This window comes from Chrysemys picta, chromosome 7 (genome assembly GCF_011386835.1).
Source record: "Chrysemys picta bellii isolate R12L10 chromosome 7, ASM1138683v2, whole genome shotgun sequence".
Taxonomy (NCBI): Eukaryota; Metazoa; Chordata; order Testudines; family Emydidae; genus Chrysemys; species Chrysemys picta.
The window spans coordinates 103,988,672-104,013,322 of NC_088797.1; the positions used below are offsets into that span (position 1 = coordinate 103,988,672).

Genomic DNA, 24,651 nt, shown 5'->3' on the forward strand with positions numbered 1-24,651 from the left:
TCATTCACTCTGCAGCAATGTTCCTCGTACCTAAGCTAAAAGATCCCTGCAGCACCCAAAAAATCCTGTGGGGTTTGCTCATCAAGTGGGTTACTACCAGAACAACTGTAACGTGAAAGTGGGGATAGGGACGTGCTGAACCTGAGACATAGGAGGGTGGCAGCCTGGAAGTGCTGCTCAACCCAGTTTGCTGAGTCCAGGGGCATATGAGGGTGGCAGATTGAAAGTGCTGCTTGACTCAGCTTGCTCAGGCGTGCTCTATTCCGGAGCGGTATCCATGGCACATGAGGGTGACAGCTTGAAGGTGCTGTTCGACCTAGCCAGTTGAGTCCAAGGGCATATGAGGTGACAGCTTGGAAATTCTGCTTGACCCAGCCTACTGAGTCCAGGGACATAGAAGGAGTCAGCCTGGGAGTGCTGATTAACCCATACTCTCAGACACACACTGTTAATGTGTGTGTGTGTGTGTATGTTCGTCTGAGGCTAGAAGAACCCAGTCCTGGGGAACCTAGGTTCTGCAGCATAGCTCCATTGGGAGGGAACTTTCAGCAGGGAGAAGTAGAACTCCTTATGAAAACACAAGTGACACAAGCAGTACATTGGTAGAAGTACAGAATCCCCCCGCGAAGAGTAACCCTAATAAATGAGCATACCCCAAAGTAACAGGCAAAGCTGATAACATGTTTGCCAGCAAATCTTTCCTTTTTTGCACTTTGCTTACTTTTTCTATGCAGGTAAGTATGGCAATACACGCACATTGGAGCCTTCAGGCCCCATGGATAGAGACTTGCTGTCAGCTCTTTGCAGAAATATGTTCCCATTTAGGCACATGGTTCCAGAGCAGGGGTGGGCAAACTACGGCCTGAGGGCCGGATGCGGCCTGCCAGCCATTTTAAGCCGGCCCTCAAGCTCCCACTGGGGACCGGGATCTGGGGCTTGCCGCGCTGCGACGCTCCAGCCAGGGTGCGGGGTCAGGGGCTGCTCCACACAGCTCCCAGATGCAGCGGCAATGCCCCCCTCTGGCTCCTATGCATAGGGGCAGCCAGGGGGTCAACTATGCATGCTGCCCCTGCCTCAAGCTCTGCCCCTGCAGCTCCAATTGGCCAGGAACCCCCCCCCCAGGATAACAGTTTCATTCCGCTTCCAGTTTATGTAATTAGCCCAAACTATGCTGCAATGCTGAAGGTTCTTCGCTGAAACCCTGTCACTGATGATGCACAATAGGAGAGGAAGTTGTTACATCTTCAGATAATATAATTTAGTTTACCTTTTTTCTGTTAAATAATGTAGGAAATTACATTTAAAAACTGCATTAAAATAACATCATTCAGGTTGCAAAGTCAGTACTTGAAAGTTAGGAAATGACAGAATTTATATTGCCTGTGCAACTGTAATTCATCCCCCTTGTGCATATGCATTCTGATAGCTTAATTATGAGATTGCATACTGTGTTTTCACAGGACCCCTGCCTCATTCAGGGCACGGAATGGATGGTGCTCAGACAACTCATAAGGGAAAGGTTTGGTGAATGAGGCTGATTTTAGGATGTTTGCCTCATTTACTCTAGAAGTTGGAAGTGTGCAGAAAACAAGGCAGGAGGACTGCAGAAAGTGAAAGGATACTCTTGTGGTTAAGGCAGGCAAATGACATACAGAAGAACTCAGTTCTATCCCTGCCTCTGCCATGCCCTGCCTATTGGAGTAACAAGGTGGGTGAGGTAATATCTTTTATTGGATCAACTTCTATTGGTGAGAGAGACAAGCTTTTGAGCCACACAGAACTCTTCTTCAGGTCTGGGACACTAACTCAAAGTGTCACTGCTAAATATAAGATTTGAACAGATGGTTTAGCGTAAGCAGTTAACACATATTTCAAGGAACCATTCAAAGTGAAGTGGCCCATTAATACCGTTCCAGTCATAGGGAAGAAAGGAAGAGGGGGCGGTGGAAGCAGTTGGGGAGGTGTGGGGGGGTTGTTAATTTTCCTATGTGATACTAAGCAAATCAAAATTTTGGCCACTATTGCCTGTTCCTCATTTCCCGAAGGCCAACTTGAGACATCCAGGGCCGAATGTAGCTGCAAAATAACTCCCTACTGAAACTGACAGCAACAAGAACTGCGGCTGCTCAATACCTCTGGCAGTAAGACAGCGTTCTCTGGAGGAATCAGCATGGTTGGAAACCACTGTGACCAAGACGACTTTCTTCAATCTGCCCTTAGTAACAAGAGTGAAAACTTTTCTTTCACAGACACATTTTGCTAATATTACTTCCATTTTGTCATCTTAATATTAGACTACTCTAATATTCTCTTCACGTGAGACTACACCTTGGCACCATACATCAACATAAGTTAGTGAAGAATTCTGCTCATTTATTGGGCGTGCTGCATGCCAAAAGCCCCACCCAATACACTGGTGCTCCGTATTCCGCATTTCTTGGCGGAGTTTAAGGTGTTAATTTTTTTAATGTATAAAGCCCTAAATATTTTGGATAGAAGCCAGTTGAGAGACTATGTCCTCTGACTAGGTCATACAGCTACAGTTATGGTCATCAGAGGTGTCTGAGATAACAGCCCACTGGTTTAGAAGAAAAGGGGCTGAGAGCGCATTTTCTCTAGTGGGGGACTTTAATTCTGGAATTCAATTCTTTCCTAATCCATTAAAGGCACAGACTATCTAAGCATGCTGCAAAGTCCATCCATTCTTGAGGCTATGCGGGGAAGAAGCTGGGTTAAAGGATGTAATGGTTGGATTAGGGAATTAACTCTTTGGTAGGATGATGGGCATAAGAAGGTTGATATGACCAAGTCTTCACATTTTTAGATTATTATTCCTCTGCTTTTGTCAATTAAAAAAAAAAGTGCCTAGAGCTATCGGTTGGCACTTTCAAATGCAAATGTAAAGAACATAAACAAATACCTAAATCTCAATTGAGCAACTCTGTAGCTCTGGTGTAAGGCTGCCTTCACAAATAAGCTGAAACATACAACATACCCTATTAAAAACCCTCTGTGTGACACTTTACTACCTTAGTTTTCCTACTAAATAACTTTCTACAAATATTACCTTTTTGAAGTTATAATACATCTTCAACATGACATTCTCCCATTTGTTCCAATAATACTTTTATATTGTATGAAATGATCACTGAGAGAAAGAGAAAGTAAGAGACTATATAAAGAAAGGTATCACATCAGTGCAGTTTGGCCAATTAAGTCTGTGTCAGCATTTCCTTTATACGCTTGCTTTTTTCTACCATAAAATGTGCACACCTGGTCTCAGTCCAAGACCAAATAATTGAACTAAATTAAAAAAACCTGGATCTGCACATGTTAAAATGAGGAAAACCTATTTCAGGGTTCCAAAAACTAAACTTGAAGTATAGAAGGTCACTAAACATTACAATTCAGGCTCAGTGGGAGGCCAACCAAAGGTAGGCTTGCTGCAGATGCCCTAACCTCCAAAAAGTCACACCTGTTCCATAGCTAAGAAGTGCAGACCCACCTGGGAGAAGCAGAACTCTTGTATATCAGAACTTTGCTCCTACCCTGTAGTTCTAAATTCTCAAGGCCTGCAACCCCCCTACTCAAGGCTCCATATGAAGCAGAAATTAATTCAGGTTTTTACTGGATTTACTCTCCTACTTGGCTGTTGCTAGAGAGTGGAGAGGGAAAAAAATCAGTAAGGAGGAGGCAGCTTATTCTCCCTTCCTGCCCAAAGAAGTATTTTAACTCAGTGGATCTTTCTTTTCTCTTTTTGGCTGATCGCCGAACTCTCCCAATAATACTGACAATGACATAATTGCCATAGAGCAGGGGTGTCAAACTCAATTGCACAGGGGGCCAAAACTCAAAACTCGCGGGCCGAACAGTATAACCATTTATTTAACAGACTAAATATTTATGTTTTTTAACCATTAATATGAACCAAAATACAGGATATCATTCCAAAATAAATACATTTCAACTTAAAATATTTTGCTCTTCATAAAAAAATATCCTGTCAATACAATACATTCAAAATCTGTACATGCTGGAATATTAAAAAATCTGAAAATATAAATAAAAAATTGAATTTAAAGCAAAAGTATAATCATAACAAATCATAACATTCCATTTTCTTGTCCTATTTAGTCAGAGCCTGATACTTGGAGTCTTTTCTTTGCAACAAGTTCGTTTATGTTTGGGGTTAGGTTCTGTGTTGTGAAGATTCTCAGGATCGATTGCAGGTGTTCATCAGTGAGGCGACTCCTGTGTGACGTTTTGTTAATTTTCATCACAGAGAACAGCTGCTCGCACAGATATGTGCTGCCAAACATGGACAGGATTCGAGCCGCATGTTGGCGGAGCTGCGGCATCGCTTCAGGAATGAAGCGAGTGAACTGTGCTGGCCCCGCAGTGTCGTACTTTGCCTTCAGTGTCCCGTTACATTGCAGTTCTATCAGCTCCATCTGCATTTCTACAGGTGCGGTTTCCACATCGACTGCAAATGGGTTGCGAAGCAGCTCGAAGTTACTTTTCTGTGCCTCAAAGTCACTGAAGCGCCGTGCGAACTCAGTGCGCAGCGCGCTGAGTTTTTCAGCAAAGGTGGCATTTGGGAAAACTGTGGCACTTTCTTGGTTCCGTATTACTTGGCAACAGGGAAAGTGAGACAAGTTGCATTGGTGCATTTGTGTCTCCCATAAGCGCAGCTTCACTTGAAATGCCTTCACTGCATCATGCATATCGGTTATTATGTGCTCCCGTCCCTGGAGTTGAAGGTTTAAAGCGCTAAGATGCGACGTTATGTCAGCCAGGAACGCCAACTCACATTTCCACTTTTCATCCCGCAGAACTGTGCAGTCTTTCCCCTTACTGTCCATGAACTGGCAGATTTCCTCTCGCAGCTCAAAGTGTCTTTTGAGAACTTTTCCCCGACTTAGCCACCGGACCTCCGTATGATATGGCATATCGCCAAACTCGCTATCTATTTCCCGCAGAAAAGACTGGAATTGGCGGTGATTTAAACCGTGGGCTCTGATAAAGTTGACGGTTTGTGTTACAGTGTTCATCACATGATCCATTTTTAGGACTTTAGCACTCAGCGATTCCTGGTGTATGATGCAGTGATACACTGTCAACTCACTGGCACAGTTCTCCTCCCGCATCTTTGAGCACATCCTTCCCACCAGTCCATTTTTTTCACCACACATAGCAGGTGCGCCATCTGTTGTAAGTCCAACGAGTTTTTCCCACGGCAGTTTCATGTCGGTTACACTTTGAAATACATTTCCAAAGATGTCTTCTCCTTTCGTTGTCCCGTGCATCGATTTAATGTCCAGTATTTCCTCTGTTACACACAAATTGGAATCCACACCACGGATAAATATCGCCAGCTGTGCAGTGTCAGTCGCGTCAGTAGTTTCATCCACGGCAAGGGAGTATGCAACAAAATCTTTTGCTCTTTCAATCAACTGTGTTTTCAAATCAGTCGCCATCTCACAAACCCGATTAGCAACAGTGTTTCTGCTGAGGCTTACATTTGCAAACGCTCGCGTTTTATGTGGACAAAGGACGTCGCACACTTTCATCATACAATTCTTTACGAATTCCCCCTCGGTAAACGGCCGTCCTGATTTGGCGATCTCTTCGGCCACAATGAAACTTGCTTTCACAGCAGCTTCACTTTGTGATTTTGCTTTGGTGAAAAACGTCTGCTGGGATGTCAAATTCTTCTTCAACTCCTCTACCTTTTGTAGCTTCTGTCCTGCGCTCAGGTTTTTGAATTTGTTCTCATGTTTCGTCTCGTAGTGCCGTCTTAGGTTATACTCCTTCATTACAGCGATATTACTCCCGCAAAGGAGACACACTGGTTTACCTGCAATTTCAGTAAACATATACTCATTCTCCCACCGGCTTTGAAAGCCTCGGTTTTCAGAATCAATTTTTCTCTTGGCCATTGTTGGGGTCTAGCTTTGATTTGATATTAGCGTTGTATACATCAACAGACCGCGAACTTGAACCGCGGCTTGCCGTTGGCGGCAATTGCACTGCATCATGGGATTTGTAGTGTGTGTTATTGGGGCGTCATATCACAGGGCCATTAAAAACAGATATATAAAACGATTTCGCGGGCCGGATATAATTGTATGGCGGGCCGGATGTGGCCCCCGGGCCTTGAGTTTGACACATGTGCCATAGAGCAATCAGGCTAGCAAAATCAGAGCTGCTGTTTGTGGGAAGGGAGTGGTTCAGAATGCCTCATTATACATTCTGTGGCTGTTGCAGCTACTCCTCTCAGAATAAGGAGTAGCCTCTGTGGGTGAACAGCCCAGGAGGCTATGAAAAGTCATCACACAAATTTCTGCAGGACCTGGAACCTGAAAACAGTAGCTAAAATAAAATCTGTAATTATTCATTTTAAGCTATTATATTTCATTAACCAAGCTCAAAGTTTCAATCCTGAGCTTTCTGCTCATGTAAATCATGACCAGCAGAGTTTTGTGGTACAAGGGCTTATTTTAAAGTGCTTATGAAAGCTGCTGGTTGATAGTCCTGGAGACTGAAATACCTTATTTATTCAAAGAGCAGATACAGGAAGAACAGCAGCAGTGGAAGCTTCCCCTCCCTGCTCCACCAGTGTACCTCAACCCTGATCTATATTAAAGGATTTTTAAACAGCAATGAAACACGTCAAAGTGCTTAACTTCATTCCAACCAGTGGAAAATTTGTGGCACTTTTTCAGGTGATCATTCCATGGGATTAGCAGCTACATTTAAGCAGCACAACACTGAACTGACATTTTTGAATTCAGTGTTTTTGCAGTTTGTAGCAGTCTATTGTATACACCCAAATTTTCTTTTTTAAATATGGATGATATAAACAAGAACTTCTACATCTCCATTTCATTAACCACACAGATTCAAATATCTCTGAATTAAAACTTTTTTAGCAAGTATAAAATGTGTATTACTGATATGATATTGTATTATCTCCATATAAGCCTTTATAATCATGCAAAAAGGAGATGAGAAAAAAGTTTAAAATGTTATATACTCAATACTTGCCCTATAACAAGACAATCTCAGCTGTTGCATTTAAACAACTGCTATCACATGCATTGATCAATTCAATAAAAAGAGTCACTATACACAGTGATTACATTATTTTCCCCTTCTAAAAACAATCACACCATACAACTGTTTGCCAAATTTCATTTTTAAAGTCAAAGCTGCATTTAGTCAGAAAAGTAATAAAGAAAGCATTATATACAAAAAGCTGAAAGATTTTTGAATAAAAATTACAAGCAATAATGAATAGGTGAAATTTGCAACCACAGAAGCCTAAATTGTGACCACAAAACATGCATATGCATTCATTTGTGCACGTGCGACTAATTGCATGTACAATTACCTATTTTGTGCATGACAATGTCTGTTTTACATGTGCATGCATGCATGTTTTGTAGGTGCAACATAGGCAATGTATACAACTACACTATGTTTGAAAATGAGACCCTACATGCTATAGCCCAAATTAAGGCTCCTAAATGTGGAGCAGCACAGCAGGAGACGCTGTGATGTGTTGGAGAGACACACTGTGTTTCCTTCAGTGCTGCATTCTAGCAAAGTGTAGTACAAAGAAGGACATGGTAGGTCACCACCCTGCCCAGACTCAAACTCCAGGGGCGTTCCTAGTGGCACTTCTGTTCTGTCCTCACAGAGTGGTGCTTGCTGCATTCTGGCTGCATATGGTGCAGAAACATGGAATGGAGGGGAAAAGACTGCATAGACCTTATACCTGGACTGGAATCCTTATGGCTGCGTTATTGAAGATAAGGTTATATTGGAAACATCAATTCTGTGTTACAGTGCATAATAGGGAGGCTACTAGTTCCCTTTTTTGAGTAATAAATATGTTCTTATGGAACCTAGTTTCTCAGAGAGCGTTCTAAATATATTTAATTAAAACACAATTCCCTTAAAATGTACATATTATTCACAGTCAAAAGATTACATTCATGGAGAGACAAGAAAGAGGCCACTGCAGAAAGCAAACTACTGTGATTTTTACTGGGGACAATTTCACTTCATGTAATTGACTTTTATGTCTTTGGGAAAAATAGCAATAAATGGAACATGGTAAGGGGGAAATTTCTCTCTTAAGCAATGTGTTTATTTAAATGTATGTACACTACTACTACTACTTGGGTAACAATACTTGCTCTTTGTAACTATTAAAAAAATTAAAACATCTTGTAATAATTTTGAGAATTAGTTTTAAAACTGATCAAAAAAGATACAACATAGCTACCTAATGTTACTTAACTATCACCAACTGTGTTTATAGAACTGGCTAATTGTCCATTTATAAGCCTCATTCCCTGTGTTGTTGGCAAAAAGATAGTTTAAGTTAACAATAGGCTTATTGAAAAATTTACTGCCATTCAGATGTGTTTGTATTTAAACCTTTCAGCCAGCAAACGTCAAGAGTTGAACTGCATCATTTTTACTGTCTTTGCCAAGAATTATGGAAACCTGTGCCAAAACTAATACAACCATTTGGAGCAGTTGGAAATTATGAACCCTGGTAGCTACAGTACACTATATGCAGCCTCTATTTAGAGCAATGTAAAATGTCCAACTCTGGTGTAGTCCAAATGAGAATGTGATGTAAGTGATAGTTAATCAAGTCAAAACATTTTACATGAAATACTAAAGTATTACTTGGTTACAGACCTTGTTCAAAAACTGGATGGTGAAAGGGAGGCATAGGAAGTTTCTCGGTCATCCAGGGCTCACAGAAGTAGGCCTGAAGCCAGGCTGTGCACTGTTTCAGTGGTTCTGTCATTTCCTCTGGGCCTTCGCATACCTCACAAGTAACTGAGGCCTCCTTAGTGCTGGAAAAGCGATAACATTAGTTTAATAAGTTTAATAGCCAAGCTGCTGAAGATTTTAGCATGCTAAAGACACAGAGAAAATATTTATTACATTAAACGGAAGAAAAATGTTAATGTTACATGGACTTCTTTTTCCTCTCGTAAACACTAACACAGAATGCTACTACATAAGGAAAAATGAAAATCAAATTAGAAAAGGAACTGCAATAAAGCAACAGCTCCCGGGGGCAGGGATAGCTCAGTGGTTTGAGCATTGGCCTGCTAAACTCAGGGTTGTGAGTTCAATCCTTGAGGGGGCCACTTAGGGATCTGGGGCAAAAATCAGTACTTTGTCCTGCTAGTGAAGGCAGGGGGCTGGACTCGATGACCTTTCAAGGTCCCATCCAGTTCTAGGAGATAGGATATCTCCATTAATTTATTTATTTATTTAGCTCCGTGTCGAGTTGGAGCAAAAAGCCTGAATGATATTTACTGTTATATACTTTCCAATGCAGGCAGACTGAAATGTATACTATATAGTATTTTTGTATTTGCATTATAAAAATGAGTATTTCATACCTGTTAAAGTATTGAGAATATATATAGACACGCACCCCTAATTAAAATGTTCAGTAATTTGAACCCGTTCATTGTCTCCAATGCCTTTTACCAATCTGACAAATGTAAAACAATTCAGAACATCAGAAGTCAAAGAGATTCCTTATTACCTTTAGAATTGCAATGACAATACAAGGTGAACAAAGAACAACACTTGTGAGAAATATAGGACTTTCTTTTTTAACTTACCTGTTTGGCTATCCATTGCCTAGGGAGGTGAGAATACCATGCACAGATGTAACCATGTAAAAAAACAACAACAGGCTAGGGTGGGGGGGGGTGGATGATGATGGAGGAGACACCAGAACTGAAAATGCACAAGTCCATCAACAAGATAGTAAAATTACATATCCTCAACATTGTCCCAGTGGTTATAGCTGTGCTAGGAATAAGGTTTTCTCTCCTTCTTACTCCTTGACACCTAGCAGAGTCCGATAACCACCAAGGAGTTTCCCCGTGGGACAGAGGAAAGGAAATTGCATTCCATGTAACCAGCACTTTCCTCTTCCAGCTATTATCGTCAGGTTTCTGCTTCCCTCCACTGTGGAAGTGAAGGGAGGCAACTGAGAATTAGTTTGCTTTTAAATAACAGTTTAGATTTTCAGAATATGTCAGAATGTAACAAATATTGCAGAGGGCGCCTACAAAGGACCTAGGGGTCACAGTGGCAAGAAGCTGAATATGAGTCAACAGTGTGCCCAAGAAGGCTAACGGCATTTCGGGCTGTATAAGTAGGGGCATTGCCAGCAGATCAAGGGACGTGATCATTCCCCTCTATTCGACATTGGTGAGGCCTCATCTGGAGTACTGTGTCCAGTTTTGGGCCCCACACTTCAAGAAGGATTTGGAAAAATTGGAAAGAGTCCAACGGAGGGCAACAAAAATAATTAGGGGGTTGGAGCACATGACTTATGAGGAGAGGCTGAGGGAACTGGGATTGTTTAGTCTGCAGAAGAGAAGAATGAGGGGGGATCTGATAGCTGCTTTCACCTACCTGAAAGGGGGTTCCAAAGAGGATGGATCTAGACTGTTCTCAGTGGTACCTGATGACAGAACAAGGAGTAATGGTCTCAAGTTGCAGCGGGGGAGGTTTAGGTTGGATATTAGGAAAAACTTTTTCACTAGGAGGGTGGTGAAGCACTGGAATGGGTTACCTAGGGAGGTGGTGGAATCTCCTTCCTTAGAAGTTTTTAAGGTCAGGTTTGACAAAGCCCTGGCTGGGATGATTTAGTTGGGAATTGGTCCTGCTTTGAGCAGGGGGTTGGACTAGATGACCTTCTGAGGTCCCTTCCAACTCTGATATTCTATGATAAATTTCAGGATTTACTCCCCACCCCCCACACATGATTTTCTTCTTTTCCTGCTATTTTAAGACTATGTGGGGTTTGGGTAGGGTGTAGGGTGGGGGTGGGGGAAGGGCAGTAAATTGGCTGGTCTTGCTTTCATTATGTTCAGTATCGTATTGCACAATATTCAATTCACTTGATTTCTGAGTAAGAGCAACACAAAGTACATAAATGTTGCATAGCTAATATATTAATTTGAGATTTCAGTGAGCATTTGGACATAGTAGGCTGTTGAAAGTGGGGAGTTCTCTTCTGAGTGTCACTCTGCTTCCTAATCTACATACTTCCTGCAGAGTGAAGCAAATTGATCCAGGACCCTACAAGAGCTTTCCTGGCAGTGCACATCTAACACCATTGGACATTGAAGCCTTTGTGGGTGTCTCTCAAAGTTCAGGAGAATTAATTTGTCTTTCGGTACTAATAAAATTATCATGCCCCACCAGCAATACATAGAGGAGAAAGGATGTGTGTGGGAGTCTTCTAATAATCTATGAATGGTTATATACAGAGCTGACATCATGAATCGATGCCAAAAAGAGCAACCACACCTTCTTTAAGCCTGCCAAAAACTTTTCAACACCCAGTGTTTATTATCCTTCCCGATAAACCATCCAGCAATTTTCTGATTATTATAAAACAGGCTGTTTGGAAATTGCCTCATGGCCTATTCAGGGTACTTTTGCTGTCACAAGGGACCACTTGTATAGATTCCAGTCCTGGCTTCTTGTTTTCTGCTGCAGGTATGCTCAATCCCAGGAAAAGGAAGCTCCACTTATGGCTCAATAGTATTTCCCTTGACAGTGCTACAAACATAACGGACCAATTCTCTGAGGGAGAATGGCGGCTACAAGGCAAAGTGTTGAAGGTGGAAATAGGTGAAAAGTAGGTAAAAGTGGGAGGATCCTCCTAGTAGTAATAAAGCTATAGAAAAATCCCAGCAGGACTGAGGGAATTAAAGCAAGGCTATTTGGTCTCTTCAGTCACTCAGATGGGGGTTGTGGAGGAAACCCTTGACAATTTCCCAGCATGCCAAAGTACCAGATGCTTAACAAAATATTTTCTCTTAATAGGAAACCTAAGCAAATGAAAAATGTGTGATGTATCAGTAATGACATAAAAGATTCCAAGTCTGTTTTTGCCACAAGGCACCTTTGCAACAAGACCTAGCCACCTCAAATGCTTGATCCACAAATGCATATGAAACTGAAAACAACAGGATATCAATGTAATCAGACACCTACTCTTGTCTCTGCCTCTGGATAGGATAAATGATGTATAGTCAGAAGCTATTTTAGGGTTTATTCTCAGAAGTGAAACCCTCATCTGTTTGAATTGTGCATGATCAAATGGCCTTGCAATTCTCCGCAATGCCAAGTCATTTTCTAACTAATTGTTAAGCACCGAAGGCCACATTGTTGATTAGCAAGAAAATAATATAGCAGAATGGAGAAAGAAAGGTGGGAAAGTTAAAATACCAGAGAGATAGACAGCATGCAACAGATGATTAAACAATTGGTTAAAAGCATTAAAAATGCAAGTTAAAAATGGATTGTTTGGCATATAAGAAAACAAAAGAAAAGCAGAAGACACGGAGGAAGATGCAACTGTGCATGTAGCTTGCCAGCAGCCTCCCTATTAAATGCACCTTCTTGTTGTTCTGCCTATTTATATGGCCAGGTTATAATTTTGAGGGTTTTGTCGTTGTAGTGCTTTGTAAAAGGTTTGTACACTTTTTACATTCTTTTGGGATTTAAAAATACTGGTCAAAGAATCTAATTCAATGGGACTATTTATGTGCATAAACTTATTCACATGCTGGCTTGGGGCCTTCCACTGTAAGCTCTCTAGGCCAAGCACTAGCCTATATTATGTTTGTATATCCCTCAGCACAATAGGTCTATATGACTGGAGACTCTAGGAACTCCCTCAGTATATTTCATTGTAATAAAATAATAAAACTCTTGAAATCTGCAACAGCACAAAATTAATGGACTTCTCTGATCCATATAACAAGAGTGGCACCACACACATTCAAGATTCTGGTGACTTCAACCAGGTTCACATCTGCTTGCTTGATAGTCGTAGGTAGGCTGTGACTTGGACTACTCAAACATGAAGAGAAGTAAGGGAAGAGTAGGAACCTTTCTTATACCCCTGTGCTGGCTACTCACTTATTATCCCTCTCCCTGGAGCAAGTGGGTGAGGAATAGCCAGCCTTCGCTCCGCCTCCCACCAAACCAGCCTGCACAGCCTAGCTGGCACAGAGGTCGTAATTTTCTTCTGGTATAAACTAGCAGCAAAATTACTACCTCTTACTCTGTCTCCCAGGAGTAAGTAGGAAACAGAAATGGTATTATTCTTCAGAAGGGTGTCTCTGAGGCATAATGCCTCCTGGGCTATTGCTGGGGTGCTATGGTATATGCATCATCCCTTGCTTGAGGCTTTGTGAAAAGACACAATCTAGACTTGGTTCCATTTTTAATAATAAGCAACATAATACAGATCTGCCAAATTATTCCTCTCCCTTTAAAAATATGCTTTAATTACAACATCTGTTGTGTCTACTGTCTGAGCTGTGGTGCACTCACCTACGGTGTGGGACACCCAAGTTCCAACTCCTGCTCCACTGACTACAGTATTAATAAATAGTGGAACAGCTGCAACAGGAGAGATTGAGAGAGCCCTGCTCCAAAATACACCATAGCCCAATTATTCTGATTTGCTCCTGCAATAAGGTAAATCCAAGTTCAAATCCCTTCTCCAGTTGGGAGGGGGAATTTAATTCAGATCTCCCACATCCTGGGTGAATGCTCTAAATATTGGGATCAAGGTTATAAGAGAGGCTGCTGCTTTGTTTCATCTTCCTTCGTTCCCTCCATTTTTTTTTTTTGGTGTGGAATTATTCAGAAATGCGTATCAAATTCACAAATAGTTTTGGGTTGACCAAAACTACATTTTTCGGCAAATAAACTATACAACCCGACTTACTCTCCTCTCTCCTCCACTTCCCCCTCCCATTCTGAGATGTATAAAAGTGGCATTCCCTTCTTTCTTGAAACTACCACCCTTCAAAAATATCTGACTTTACAACAGCAGGTGCTTTTAGAGGATCAATGCTGGGATAGAACTTCCAGCCAGCGACCTTTACGAGACTTCATAGCCACAATTTAGCCCCACTATACCCTGCTCAACAAGTGACTCAAAGGAAGCCCCAGAACATTTAGCAGAAGAAATTTAGAGTAGGTGAGCTGAATTATGTAATGTTTTCCCTCAGGTGAAATTTCTTTTATTCGGTGTTTCATGTTTCTTTGGAAGTTTCTGAACATCTTGTACTGCACTCTATACATGCTCCTCTTACTCAGCTGCTTCCTGTCCTTGCCTATTGTTCAAATTTAGGAGGCAAATGCCCATCTAATTCTTACACTAAATGTTTGCAACTAGCCTTCAGCAATGAATAAACAAAAAGATGGGGAACCTCTATGTTAATGTTCTTTCCCTCACTGATCCCTAGGGAAAGGGCCTTAATCTTGGGCTATACAGCCACCAGTGGCAAGGAGCCAACAGCAAACAAAATAACAGCCAAAGTAACCACAGGTTCTATGCTATACCTCTGGGCAGCTTGAATCTTGAACTGCGACATAACAAAACTTAACTTTTATTTTTACACATGAAAATAAAATAAGCATATTCATCCAAGAAAGACAAGAAACTAAAGAGCCGTTATTTCAGTGAGTTTCACAGCTTTCTCAACAAGCAATAACCGTCAGTTTAATTGGAAAGGTCTATGTGTACGTTTGCTTGATGAAGGTACCGCATAAACATTTTAAAAGCATTTCAGAACAGTATTCTTGTGTCCAAGTGTGGCAGATTTGCCCATATTTTTTCACTGAAATATACTGTTTTGCCTTTCTGTTCACGGATTTCATTGGTTTCCCTCAAAAGAAAAAGCCACACATTTTATTTGCAACCTTGCTAGTATAATGAAAAACATTCCTTTAAAATGCATTTGGGGAGGGGGGGAGAGGAGTTCTGCATTTTCCTGTATTACCAATGCTCTTATTGGGGATGTAAAGCCTTATACTTGCTTAGGTTAGCGACTGGAATTAGGTGCTGTCCAGCATCCTTGGAGGATACAAGTTCCATTTCTTGCTATATTTCTAGTCTGCCAACTGAATTAAAATGTGACCTGTATTTCTTACCATTTCCCACTCTTTAAAGGACATTTGCAGAATTTTTATAGTAGTAAAATTTATCTTAAATTGATTTTTTATGCTTGTGCTAAAGATCTCAACCTCTGCTTTACCCTGTACATTTCTACTTTAGATCTCATTTTTAACTCTTTCTCTGTTGGTATTAAATAACAATTTATGGATGAAATGCTGTTAAATGGACTTCGATCCTAAAATAAAGATTTATGACATGATATTTAACATAGTTGACATAGCCTAAAACAATCTAATTTTTTGTATGCGTAACAAAAATGTCCATTTAAAAAAAAGTTATTCTTGTTCTTTTTAAAGTCTTGTATTACTCATCATTGTTCTCCCTCTTATTAACATAACTGTGGCATGACAGTATCCACAACAGCTACACCTATGACAGAGGGGCTTCTAAAGACTTTCCTACAGCAGAATCCAGAAATCCAAATCATTATCGAGTTCAGCAGCACATGGTTGCACAAAATATCATCTCTGGATTTTCCCAAGCAAGCAGAGCATACAAATAACAACTCCTTGCTTGTTATATTAAAATCTAGAAACTTGCTCCTCACTGCTCCACTAGTGAGTGCACAATGCCTTAGCCCAATGGCAAAAATCTCCACAATGCTAATCACCAGCTGAGCTGCTGCTGCACAACATGCAAAGAGCAACTTCCAGCTGAGACAAGCTTAGCACAGTTCCTACCAGCTTGGCTCCCTTTTGGATCCACTAAGGTTTGCAGCTGCCTACAGATCAAGTATCTCAGTTTGATTCTCAGTTGTGGTAATGTACAAGACATTCATGAAAGTTACTGGCTGGGGGAATTCACTACTGGTTTAGTATCAGAGGGGTAGCCGTGTTAGTCTGAATCTGTAAAAAGCAACAGAGGGTCCTGTGGCACCTTTGAGACTAACAGAAGTACTGGGAGCATAAGCTTTCGTGGGTAAGAACCTCACTTCTTCAGATGCTTATGCTCCCAGTACTTCTGTTAGTCTCAAAGGTGCCACAGGACCCTCTGTTGCTTACTACTGGTTTAGTTCACTCTAGTGTCTTACCACCCCACTTTACACATATAACAGCTGTATTATACTGTTCTTTTTACTATACTCCATGACTGGTTCTATTGACTTTGCTTTCTGTAAGCCTCACAACTAAGTAAAAAACTGGGTCCCTGCTCATACAAAGCAGAGAATGGTGAGCTTCTCTTACCCCTTTTTAGAGTCTCCTTAGAATTGTATTTTTTACATGAAACAATAGAAAGGAAAAGAGTGTTTTTAACAGAGGAAAAATATAAAAACCATCTGTGTCAGTTTAATAAGGCATCTTTCAAGACATATGCAACTATTGGCAAATTAGAAATACTTTCAAAACAAACATGTAAACAGCAAGTTGGCTTCAATACCATTGTTGAGGAAACGTTAGATTTTAGTATGTGTTTATGAAAGTTTTTAAAGTTTTCTAAATGCCTTTCCATTATGAGAAACAGAAAAGGCCTATTACTATGTTTGGGGATACAATGCCACTGTGGTTAACCATATTCCAAATTGGTGTGGCTTTTATTTAAAGCTTCCTGAGTGGTATCACTTTTTTTTCCCCCCTCAATGAGTCGAATAAAATTTAACCGAAACATTCTAAGATGGACCTTGAATGGTCATTTAAAATAAAAAATAATACACCACAATGATTCAGATGGCAATTTTCTTAGGATGCAGAATCCTTGTAAACATAGATCAAATCATTCTAAGAATGTTACACAGGCACCTGAAACTGTTAAATACAATAGGTACCATTAGCATACAATGCTAATTTCCACTGTATGTAATCAGGCATGTTCAAGGGTTTATCACTTGGTAATAATTACCTCACCCTCTAGTGGTTAGCTTGAAAAAAGGAGCTGGGAGCGAATGCAGATTCTCCTTTATTTCAAGTTGTTGAAATAAATCGAACAAGAATAAAAATGGCAAGTTCTACTCCTTATCCCATAAGTGTGCAGTTAGCTAATGACCATGGGTGTAGACTCAGATAATTGCATATTTATTATATCAATGGAATAATCATAAAATAGTCCCTTCAGAAATAAAGATAAAGACCTGAAAAATCAATAAGATGCCAATGGGAAGAGCATTTTGTTGTTATATTTTTTGTATCATATTGAAGATGTGATTAAAGTAACTTATCTCTGAATTAAGGCTGCCACTCCATTACTAACTAACCTCGCTGTATTTTGATACTGCTGCACATATGGCATGTGAGATCATACATTGGTCTGAGATATCCTGCTAACCCTAGGGACTGAGCAAATGTAAGGGTCTGCAAACATTCAGTTGTGTCACATTGTAGTTCCTTTCAGTACCTAAACATAATTTTCCTTGAATGTATTCATTTAACCATTAACCCTGTTGTATATGAAAAATATTTTTGTATTAAATATATTTTGATTCCAACAACAAGGACTCTGGGGCTTTCTATGATCTTAATCCTAAGAATATGGCCTTAAGAATGTCTCTACTGCTGCAGATGTCATGGGGCCCTGCAGAAAGTTTTCCCTTCTCTGCTCTCAGAGCAATAGTTTCTTACAGCCCAGGGCACAGCAGGGGAAATCTGCTGCCAGGCATGCCACTGTTTCTTGTGGCAATTCCAAGATTTCTCTTTGCTCTCTTACTCCTTTTCATTCCCTCTCTCTAGGTGTGCAAAGTACTGAAAAAACCCAAACCCTTCACAGCTGAGGAGGTGACATGTAGTTCCCCTCTCTGTACCTGGAACAACAAAGAGCTAGGAAGAAACTGCATAGTGCCATCATATCTGATGCGAGGAACCCTGACTGGGATGATTTAGTTGGTATTGGTCCTGCCATGAGCAGGGGATTGGACTAGATGACCTCCTAAGGTCCGTTCCAACCCTAATCTTCTATGAGGCGAAGACAGACATTGAGAACAGCAGATGGGAGATGATCCCTCAGAGAGGAACCAAGAACAATCTTCACAAAGGGTGGGCAAGAGTGGCAAACAGGAGAAAGTAAGAAAGGAGAGAATGGAAATGCTCCCTTTGTCTTGTGACATGAAACCTGAACCTCACTACTCAGTTTCCAAATCCTTCCCAATCTTGTGAGAATAGTCTAATCCTAATCCCTCCCCATTACCAACTCCACCAGTTCCCCCCAGGTTTCTCAATCTCAATTTAAACAAAAACACTCTCAACCAACTAACAAGGCAAAACTACTTGGCAAACATGCATATTAAATGATCTCTAATAGAAAATTTCATAATTCGTTTCTGGAAATATCCAACTATATTTATAGCATAGCACAATATCCAGCTTTTGTAGTTTGAAGTATATGTACAAGCTGGTTTGGGTATGAGTGAGAGAGAAAACAATAACCCTGTACAGGAAGTGGTGGTTTCTTTCCCATGCATATTTTGATTTTGTACAATCTGGTGCATTCCAAAGGCTCATCAAATTCTCAGAATTATCTTTATGAACAACAGTGATAAAAGAATCTCTGTTAGGAATAATTTAACTGTGAGATTGTAGTATAGACAAATTTAAAGTACTTTTGCACAGTAACCCTAGCAAACTTATTTTCTTTTCAAAATAGAGGGATAACAACTCCAGAACAAACAATAAATACATCAGAGTGTTTTGGGACTTCCAACCCAAAGAGAAGTTTTCTAACATTCTCTGTCCTAATATGAAATTGAGGCCCAACCTAGACAAGTGTTTTGTGAACATATGTAAAGAACTCCACGTGGCTGCCATGCTAATCTCCTTGTTAAGGGAAAAAGACCAGAGACCTGTTGCTGTAGCAGACGTGCACTATAAAGAATAGGCTTTGACGTGACCTTGTAGTCTTGCTAGGCTGCAAGCATGTGTGATGCAATCTGACAGCAATTTAGGCATGGCCTTGTTAGAGACTACAGAACCTATTTAATGTCAAACAAAAATTAAAATGTAGATGGACTTTATAAGGGCTTTAGTTTACTGTAGATAAAACCTTAAGGGCCTTTTAACATCAAGCTTATGGAAAAGACCTTAGTGAAATCAGCACACAGGTGGAAAGGAAAATATTTTCTGGGTGACAAAGTGGAATTCTGTCTCCACTTTAGGAAAGAGTTGAGGATGTCTTTGAACAGTTTAGTAGCCAAAACAGTTTTCAGATAACCTTGACGAGATGAGAAAGCCTTTAAGTGACTGTAAGACTTAAGGATTCATGAAGGATTTCCCACGTAGAAACATTTCACGGTTATTACAAATACTTTTGCAGACAGTGGACCCAACAGTATTGCATGGTCCTTTCTGATACCTGTTAGCGTCAGCGAATCCTCTCTCCCAGACACATGAAGTTACTAACAAAGCTCCAACAGGCAGTAGCTGCCTCCGGGAATGAAACATGTTTCAGCAATGCCTTAGGTACTGACCAACCGTTCTACAGCAGTAAGGCCAGGCAGATAGTGTAGCAACCTTAAAGGAATGTCCTCACCAACTGTGGTCAGAGAGGAATTTGTGATTCAAGCACCAGAAGGCATCTGAAATCCAAGACAGGAACTGGTGTGATATGCCCACAACTGGATTTTACAGCTTTAAAGTGTTGAACTTGGGTGCATGGGCAAGAGCATTGACACCCGATGGGAATCTGCTTTGTTGGGTATCATTATGGAAGAGACATGTTTGATGACTTAAATATTATAATATCAACATAGTGTTACTAGATTTAAGACGTGATCCAATAAAAATTGTGTCACTGAATATCATCACTAGAGTTGAGCAGGATACTTTTTCATGCCCTGCGAAAATCTGAAATTTTGAAAATTTCCTGTTTTGCATCGGGGAGGGGGGAGGAAAGAAAAAAAAAAAAAAAGAGAGAGAGAGAGAGAGAGAGAGAGAGAGCGAGCGCGCGTCAGCCACCCTAGTATAGCCAAGAGCCCAATGGTTAGGGTAGTCACCTGGGAAGTGGGAGACCCTAGTTCAAGTCTCTGTTTTGCCTAATTCAGAGCAGGAACCTCAACTTCCATATTCCAGGTAAGTGCAATAACCACTGGGCTGCTGGATATTCTGGGATGAGTCTCTTTTGTTGGAGGTGTTGGAGGTGTTCCACTTTGTACAAATAATTAAATATTCATTTGGCCAGAGAAAGAGAGACAGATTCTATAGCCTGATGGTTACAACACAGCAGGATCTTGAACCTGGGTCTCCCACATCACAGATGAATAACATGGAGAGATAGATCGGCAGGCGCACTCACAAGCTTTGACCAGAAATTCCATATCCAGGACCCGTGAAACCTTTCTCAATGTAAGTTTTGTTGAAACTGATAACTTTTCACAGGAACCTTTGTTTTTGACAAATCAACATTTTCCAATAATAAAACGTTTTGTCAAAACATTCCTAATTATCAATTATTTTACCTCACGGCAATTTTTAACTTTGCCACACAATCCCTTGCTCACGTGAGTAATCTCTATTAATGGGAGATGACCCGTTGAAGTCAATGGGACTCTCTCTGTGAATAAGGACTAGTCCTGTCTGCAGGAAAAAGGCTGAAGTGTAAATAAGCTGTATTAATATTTTAATGTTTATTTATATCAGCCATTAAGTGCAGGTTTCAAAGCCTATGCATCAAAATGGTTTTTGCTTACAGAAATGGGCGGCATCACATTTTTCACATGTACAAGTCAGTAATAATTAAAGCATGAGATCAGCATTGAAACAAGACTACAAAGATTCACTCAGCCAACCAGATTTTCTTTAAGAAAGAGGTATAAAATTGAAAAAAATGTTTAGCTAGGATATGTACTGTCAAGCTTCAATGTGAACATTTAAAAAAATGTATTTAATCAACATCTTAACGTCATATAAATAGTCTCTCTTTGACAGATGAAGACAAAAACACCCCAAAACTGCAGATGAATTATCTAGTCCCTAATGATTCGAAAACAATTACAGGATGCAGAGCAATCTAGTTAAATTTTATTCAGAAGCTCACTACACTTGTGTTTTCTCTTATTTTTCTATCAATGAAACCCATGAGGTTTAAGCACAATTCATTATGTATGAGACCCAACTTACAGTGCTTGACTGTTGATTAATAGGAAAGTTTGCTGTATGTACATTTGCAACATTAGATGCATACAATATGCTAACTTATTCTTCCACGGAAGCTAATTATTTACAAAAATGACTACTTGAGACTACAATTTATTAAATGCATGCATCCAGTCTCAATTTGGCCCCAAAAGACAGTCTGGAATGAAGATCTTTTACATGATGTGACAACTTCTAGAAACAGTGTTATTAATATTGTAAATGTGGCAAATAAAGAGTTCAAATAGCCTTATGTCTATGTTGTGTTTGTTTTTCACAACTGAATCAATGAACAAAGCAGCTTTTTAAAGTTTAAAACCCATGTGAGGCACATTCTCCTTACGTAGTTCAATTTAGCTTCTTATAAATGAAATGTCTGTACATTAGCAATAAAAGATTAAAAAAGGAGGAGAGTTGAAATAAATGGAAAACACACCCCAAACTTGAAATGATTGAAGTACTTCCATTATAGTTCTTTTAAAGACTTTATTGAGAATGAGATTTGAACATTTACCGAAGAATATCTGTAAAAATTTTAAACTTGGTAAGAGTCATTCTGTGACACACTGCAAATTCTGCTGAGGTTTTTTTTGTTTGTATTTACCCAAGTATTTTATTTCCCAGTGGATCTTTGTGGCTGGAAACTTTGCATTAATTAGTATTCTCTCCTGCTTTGAGCAGGGGGTTGGAATAGATGATCTCCTGAGGTCCCTTCCAACCCTGATATTCTATGATTCATGTGAACACCCAGAAATAAGCAAGTATGCATCAGCCTAAATCAGAAATTTGGACACCATATATTTGAAAAGGGATTTCAAATACATGGAAGTTTCCCTTTATAGGCTACATGAAGGAAATATTTCAGTCTTCACACCAACTAGCCTTTATTGGTCTTCTGTAATGAGAACCCTGATCTTGCAAACATAAATATGCTTAACTTTAACATGAGTAGTCTTATTGACTTCAGTGGGACTATTCACGTGGTTAAGATAAAACAAGTGTGTTTGCAAGATCAGGGCATAAAAGGTAGCCACCTACATCAGAATAAGTGGTTTAAGAGACCAGCCTCTGGGCAGCCACTGATCCTGCCACTTGGATGCCCAGAAAGCTGTTGCCTAGATATCCTGTGCTGTTGGTGTGTGCCATAATGTACTCTTAGAGATCTGAGGAGAATCAGACTCCTGTCTTCACATGCCCAGATAAGGAAAATCAATTTCAATGCCCAAAAGACTCAACTGATAGTGCAGAAGGTCACTAAATGCTACCAATTGCTCTGTGCCATTAGAGTTTTGATCGGAATCCTATACAGAGAGACATAGATTTCAAACAAGATCCTGTCCTGGGATACTGTATTGTAGGCCAAGAGAGGAAATAAAACATCAATGAAGGGGTGGACTTTTTTAATTTTTTGAAGACAATATAGGTGTTCAAGAAAAACAAAACAATACCACAGACAGAGTGAGTGAGTGAGTGAGTGTGAGTGAGTGTGTGTGTGTGTGTGAGAGAGAGAGAGAGAGAGAGTGAGTGAGTGTGTGTGTGTGTGTGTAAGTAAGGTTGCAAAGCCAAGCATTAAAAAAAGATAGGGCTATTCATCCAATTTCAATTTTCCCCTCCCACACCCACTCCCAGTCCTCGCTGCTTGTACACCTGGGCTCAAGATACTCATCCCAGTTTCTCCATCGCAGGTCTTCCACTGTCCAAACCCAACTGGCTCCCAGTCGACAGCACTTCCCCCAATCCTCCCACCTACTGGCTCCCAATCAGTTTTCTCCCCCATCTATGACCATCTGATCTCAGTCTGCCCCACCCTTCCACCACTACCCAACTCTGGGGTCTTTTCACACAGTAGGAACATGAATGAATCATAGTATTTGAGGTCTGGTCAACATCTAGGTGGTCGGAATGAAATTTACACCTTCACTAGAACTTATATTGTCATTTCTGTATCCAGACAGTATCACAACTGGCTCTAGAAGTAATATGTGGCATTTACCTGGCACTTTCATAATCTCCGAAGCATTTTGAAAACATTAATATTTACAATATAATCCTCACAACACTTCTGAAAGTTAGGCATTATAAATCCTCATTTGCCAGATGTGGAAACTGAGGCAGAGAAGTTAAGGTTTGAATGATCAAAAATGACCTCTAATATTGGGTGTCCACCTTGATTCACTTTAGTACCTGGTTTCCAAGGTGATAAGTAACCAGAATTCTAACTAAAGTCAACAGCAGTTGCAGGTGCTCAGCCCTTGAAAACCAGCCAAAAATAAAGACCCCCCCCAAATTAGAGGCCACTTTTGAGAATTTGACAAGAAGGCTATTTTCAAACCTAGGTGCCTAAAGTCAGGCTTCTAAATCCATTACATAAAGTTTTCAGCAGTGCCGAACATCCACGAAACACAGAAGTCTGTGGGAATTGCAGCTGCTCAGCACCTTTGAAAATTAGAACACTTATTTAGATGTCTAAATATAGATTACAAAGCCCAGCTTTTGGTGCCAAATTTTGAAAAATTTGTCCCAGGTGACTTGATCAGGAACACAAAAGGAGTCAGTATCAAAGCCAAGATTAGGCCTCAAGAGTTTCCGTCTCCCAGTCTTGTGCTCACACCGCTAAATCATGCCTCTTTCTAGCGACAAGGATTCAGCTGAGCTCAACGCGGCACGTGAACGTGCGGCAGATGTTGATGTTGAAAAACCAAAATGAGGTTCAGCTTTTGCCTTGCTAGTTAAAAGCATCAGCTCTGCAGTGCTCTGAGCCCCTTCTAGCTAGTGGAGCATACCAGCGTGCCCAGCACTGTGATTTGGATCTGCTTCTTAACATCTCACCTTAGGCAATGAAGCTAGCCCCATATCTGACTTGGAAAAAATCCAAAGTTTTGCAATTGCTTTCTTCATACAAGGGTACCCTTTTCCTGCAATTTCTGCTCATTTTAGATTTGTGCAGCCTTTCATTGTGTACCAGCCAGGCATCCACTTGCATGGCAAAAGATGACAGTTATGAGAATGCCAATTTCTCATTAGGTAAAGCTCCATTGTGCCACTTTTCTCGATAATTTATTTGAAATCAAACTTGCCCATGGGTCTTACAGAGTGCTGCAGTTTTAATCAGAAAAACAATAAATCAGAAAGGAAACCAAATATTCATTTTTCATTTTAAATTGCTTGAAGATCCTAACCGGATTAAGACGTTATCAAAATTCTGAGTTCATGTGAAGAGTGGATAGAATCACTAAGCTCACATTTTAGAAAACATGAAGGTCAGGGTGAGTCAAAGAAAAACTTTGGTTTTAATTTTTTTTTTAAAAAGGAATAGCGATTATGGGCTAAATCCCACTATGCTTATTCACATGATTGATCACACTGATTCAACCAGACTTAAAGGGTGTGAAGTTATCAGGATGTGGGCCTCCTTAAAAAAAGATTTTTTTAAGGAGGCCCTAGGGGCGCTCACAACTCTTCTCTTCTTCCTCTTAACAAATAAGGGACACCCCAACTGCTTCTATTGACCAGCAGAAACATCCAAGAGAGGCGAGGCAGGACTTGCTGCAA

General features: G+C 40.4%; 1 protein-coding gene across 19 annotated transcripts in view; it reads right to left on the reverse strand.

Annotated features, from left to right (window-relative positions):
• Positions 1–24,651, reverse strand: part of MGMT (O-6-methylguanine-DNA methyltransferase) — a 339,246-nt gene that overhangs the window by 74,361 nt on the left and 240,234 nt on the right. For all 19 annotated transcript variants that reach the window (XM_065552224.1, XM_065552213.1, XM_065552228.1 and 16 more), the window contains one exon: positions 8,719–8,879. In XM_065552224.1, the coding sequence (XP_065408296.1) occupies positions 8,719–8,879 (161 nt within the window). The remainder of the gene's footprint in view (positions 1–8,718; positions 8,880–24,651) is intronic.